The sequence below is a fragment of the Malurus melanocephalus genome, unplaced genomic scaffold (genome assembly GCF_030028575.1).
Source record: "Malurus melanocephalus ecotype Western Australia unplaced genomic scaffold, MMel_1.1 scaffold_308, whole genome shotgun sequence".
In the NCBI taxonomy this organism is placed as follows: domain Eukaryota; kingdom Metazoa; phylum Chordata; class Aves; order Passeriformes; family Maluridae; genus Malurus; species Malurus melanocephalus.
In genome coordinates, this window is record NW_026623540.1 from 819,575 (window position 1) to 824,391 (window position 4,817).

A 4,817-nucleotide genomic window follows, 5' to 3' on the forward strand; every position below is an offset into this window, starting at 1 on the left:
CTTCAGCTTCATATTGACTCAGTTCTGTTCAGTTAACACACTTTTCCATTGCTGTRACAATTTTAAAGCATTTATTCTGTAAATAGTCAGCTTTCATGCAAACAGTCCATTAGCATTAATCATATGATTCTCACATACATTGACAAAAAAAGTGCTGTATTTCTCTTGTCTTATTCTTATTCATGATAAATGAGTAGTCGGTAAGAAATGAAAAATAACAATTTAAAAAGAAGATTAGAACAACTGATCTTTTGACACTTTTCATCTCTGGTCTGAAATATGAAAAGCCATATTCCAAATGTGGAGGATGATGTTTCTGTCGATGAAAATATAAGTCTTTGCCTACTTTATCACTGATCCTGTTGCATAAATTAGCATTTACATTTCCTGATAATCTTCTCTTTGGACAATCCTGAAGAATGCCAACTAACTGGAGTACAAATGTGCAACTACATCAAAATAATTAAATGAACTGAGTTATTTGCATTAAGTACTATAAACAGTTACTTTCTAAATATTACCTTAGAATTTTAAGATATTGAAATCTTATAGCTTTCGAGACATGCATCTTCACTAGAGTTTGACTGAAAACTGCTATGCAGCCACTAGAAAAAACTTGCATTAGGGCTTCTGCCTAACAAGAAATCACACTGAACCCGAACCAAAGCCCAATACAAGTTTTGTTCTTTCAAGTTGAATTTGCTCTGTATCAAGCCTTTTGCACACCATCTCCCATTTCTTCAACATTAAAAGAGTGCTTATGATTGTCAAAGAATATTTTTCCTTTCAATATCATTCAAAATGAGATTTTGAAAGGCATCCCAGGACTCTGCAAAATGAAAATCAGACTTGGATTTGTGTGTCAAATAATAATCTTCAGAAGCTTGTTATTTTGCAGATGGAGATTTTAGCTGCCATGTTGTCCTTCTAAAAATAACATGCAGTTTTCCAGTGAGCATGCAGTCAACTAGCAATATCAGTGTGCGTTTTTATCATGAAGAATCATATGAGAAATCCATCTTTAGAGGTTTCTATAATCAAATCAGGAAAACTCTTAAATTTATACATAAGGAAAAATATTTTTTAAAATCTTTAAAAACATACACATCTCAAAGTCCTTTAATGTTTCACAGTGGAAGAAAAAAGACAACAGATGAATGTGATAATGGATAGACTATCTAAGAATTAATCAACATTATTTAAAGTGACAATGCTGGCAAACGACAAGAATGGAATGTTAAGGTATTTATTGTAAGCCAAGAGGAAAAGATTTATATGCATCATCTCCAAGCCAATATATAATAAAACCCATTTTCAGGCTTGACACAAAATACAATCAAAAGGCCATTTGTGACTCTGAGCCCATGTCTCCTTCTTATGTTATAAAGTACCCCAAATTTTCCAGCACCATTTTGGCCCTTTTCTTTAAAGGGCAGATACTATTTAATTAGAAATGCACTTGTATGTTTTTTAGTCCTGATCCAACTCCTACTGTTGACAGAGAAATATTTTCTGTTGAATTCAGGAGGAATTTTTAAAAATGTAAAAAAAAAAATCATTAAGTAAAACTTAGTATTCTATTCTGCATTAAGATGATTACTGTTAATAGCGATTCATTTGAGACTGCCCCAGTGGCTTACCAGTAAGTTGATGGGACATGAACAACGCATTTTTTAAACCAGCTGTAAGGCAGAAAAGCTGAGGTTACTGGCTGGATTCCCTGATGAAAAGCTGCAATTGTTTCATTTATAGGTAAATGTATTCTGGCTATTCCTAGAGTGACCTTGGCAGCCAACTGCGATGCCCTCAGTGTCAGCAGAAAGAAGGCTGTTGGTGTCAGTGGGCTTTGGATCAGGCTTTGAAGACAGAGGAAGCTTGCTTAAGGAGGAAAACAGACATAAAAAACAGTCCTGATTTCCCAGGTTTTGTCACTTAGAGTTTAGAATACCAACAGACATTTTAAGCCCTGAAGAACAGTTGTTGTAAGTCAATTATTTTGACCCTGTAAATTTTTTTACAATTCTATACAAGAATAAAGAGGAACAAATCTCTCTGGCTTACAAAAAAAAAAAAAAAAAAAAAAAAAAAAAAAAAAAAAAAAAAAAAAAAAAAAAAAAAAAAAAAAAAAAAAAAAAAAAAGGCAAGTACTTTATTTATCAATAGATATTTTAGCCGCTTTTTACACCATTGCAATGACTAAATAAATAGCATAAAATAAACAAAGGAGAGTATAAAATCATTTCATTCCAGCTGGTATCCCAAGACAACCTTTTGACTAAGTACAGAGTTAGATGTTTCAAGTATGGCACTTATATAAATAAGAGCAGAGAGAAGATGATATATTCACAGTTAAATGCAATGAACTCTCTTCCTTTGGTATGTGTGTCATCATAGGTGATTGTAGGTAAATTAATAACTTGGCTGGCATGAACAAATTCCATCTTATTCATGCACATTTTAGGGAATCAATAAAAATGTGCTGATATATTCTGCAGATCACAACTAATATAAGATGATTAAGGTCTCTGGTGTGCGTGTGTGTGTGTGTATGTGTGTGTGTGTGTGGACAGGCAAACAAAAAATGGCAAAATTATATTCAGCATTTATTTTTAGTGTGACTAGTTGATGCACAAACCATGATAGAAAATCGCTAGTAATACACACCAGGAATAAAGTCTGCGACTTAGACGAACAAAATAAGACATCTGTGAGATCCTAGAACGCAGATATCCTGATTGAGCTGTGGTTAGGTTCCTTATGGTGCTCTTACCCTCCTTTTGAAACATGCTTATGCCTGCACATTACAACAGTGTCCCCCACCCCACCCCGCCCCATATAGAGTATCCTTGCAGAGTTTTTGATATGGACATTCTACACATTTACAACAATTAGTCAGACARTTCAAACTGTAAACATCCTAATGACGATCAAAAAGCTGCTTCACTGACAGATAAAACCCAATCATTAGAAAGAAAAGTAGGAATAATAGTAGCTGTGCTGTAAGGCTAGGTCAAGCATGGTTTCATAGCTGTTTTTTCAGTCTTTTATATAGCGCTGCATTTTGCAGCTAGTTCAGTAAGTGCAGATCCAATACCTTAATGGCTTTCTTGGTGGTTTGATAAAATGCTTGCCTAAGCAATGTACCTTTCTCTAATGGTATCTGGGTCTGTTCCACCTGGCACAGTGTTTCAGTTCTGTCACAGCCTCACACATAAGCTGAGTCACTTGACTGAGTCCTGCCGAAGTTAGGCATGCTCATTCTTGGCAGGTCCTTATTTCTGATTTCGTATATGGATTTCCTTTTTGCCTGTACTCCTCTCACTGCCATTTTGATCTTTCTCCAGCCCAAGTGGTTCAGTTCTGCCAAATTAAGCACCACACAAATCCCACTGACAGCAAACATGAATACCAAGAACACCGTCTTCTCAGTGGGTCTAGAGACATAGCACTCTACTTCTTTAATGCAAGGGTATCTGTCACATTCGTACATGGAAGGGACATTGAATCCATACAGAAAATACTGTCCCACTAGGAATCCAATCTCTAGGGCATTTCGAAAGACCACTTGGATGATATAAAATCGAGAAATGCCTTCTTGCCTCCTCATCTTTGACTTTGTAGTTCTGATAGCAGGATTGGGGATTTCCTTCACTTCTAAGCAGTCTGGTTCTGCCTCTTTGGTGGAGTTCTCAGTGTTTTGCAGCACCCCATTGACAATCGTGTTCTTGATTTTCTTACTGTCCTCACGCTTCATTGAATCCTGGTCCCTTTCCAGGGTAAGGAAGACAGTGGAGTACCTCCGTTCCCTTTGTTTAGCAGACTGGTGAACGGAGTACGTTATGAAGCACAGGCTGGGAGTGCACACCATGATGATCTGGAACACCCAGTACCTTATGTGAGAAATGGGGAAAGCCTGGTCATAACAAGCCTGGTTGCAGCCTGGCTGCAGCGTGTTACACACAAACATCGTTTGCTCGTCATCGTACACCGTCTCCCCTACAATGGCCACAATGAGAATTCTGAAGATCACCACCACGGTCAGCAGGATCCTGCAACAGAGAAGCCCGTCAGTGCGCGCCGCCGCCGCGCGGCCGGGAGCTGTCCAGTGCTGACCGGGCCACCGCGCCGCGGAACCACGGACCGGCCCCGGCTCCGGCCCCGGCACGGGCACCGGCCCCGGCACCGCCAACCGGCCCCGGCACCGCCAACCGGCCCCGGCACCGCCAACCGGCCCCGGCACGGCCAACCGGTCCCGGCACCTCGGAGAGGCCCGGGTCCCGTGCGGGGGGCGCGCAGCTCCCTCGCTGCGGCCGTGCGCCTCAGACCGCGGGCGGCGGTCAGCGCTGTCCCCCGCCCGGCCCCCGGGAGGAAAGGCGGTCACACGGGCTCCGGGGCCCCCGGGAGTGCGGGCGGGAGAGGCGCGGTGCTGCGCCGGCAGCGGAGCCCCGATAGCGGTAGGGTGTCCCCGACGACCGGCCGGTGCCCCGCGGCTCCTCGGGGACAAGGACGGCRGCGTTTGCTGTGTCCCCGCGCCTCTGTGCCCCGTGCCGCATACCAGCTCCCCAGCACACACGCCACACGCACACACACACCGCGGACACGCGAGCTCCGGGCTCAGCCCGAAARAGCCTGTCCGAAGGGCACCGCACAGCTGGGACCCACCGTGCGCCGCCGACCCCCCGGCCGGCCCGCTCGGGCGGGAGGGGATCCCCCCCGTGCTCCCCGTAGCTCTSCCGCGACCCTTACCTCCCTATCATAGTAGAATGCTGCTGCACGGCAGCTTCCAGTAGCCTCTCTAGAATAGTCCATTCCCCCAT

General features: G+C 42.9%; 1 protein-coding gene across 1 annotated transcript; it reads right to left on the minus strand.

The window, feature by feature from the left end:
• Window positions 1-3,205: 3,205 nt before the first annotated feature.
• On the minus strand, window positions 3,206-4,817 carry GJD2 (gap junction protein delta 2). Its single transcript, XM_057377241.1, has 2 exons — window positions 4,747-4,817; window positions 3,206-4,049 (listed from the first exon to the last, which is right to left on the minus strand). Exons 1-2 carry the CDS (start codon window positions 4,815-4,817, stop codon window positions 3,206-3,208), a joined length of 915 nt encoding a protein of 304 aa, XP_057233224.1.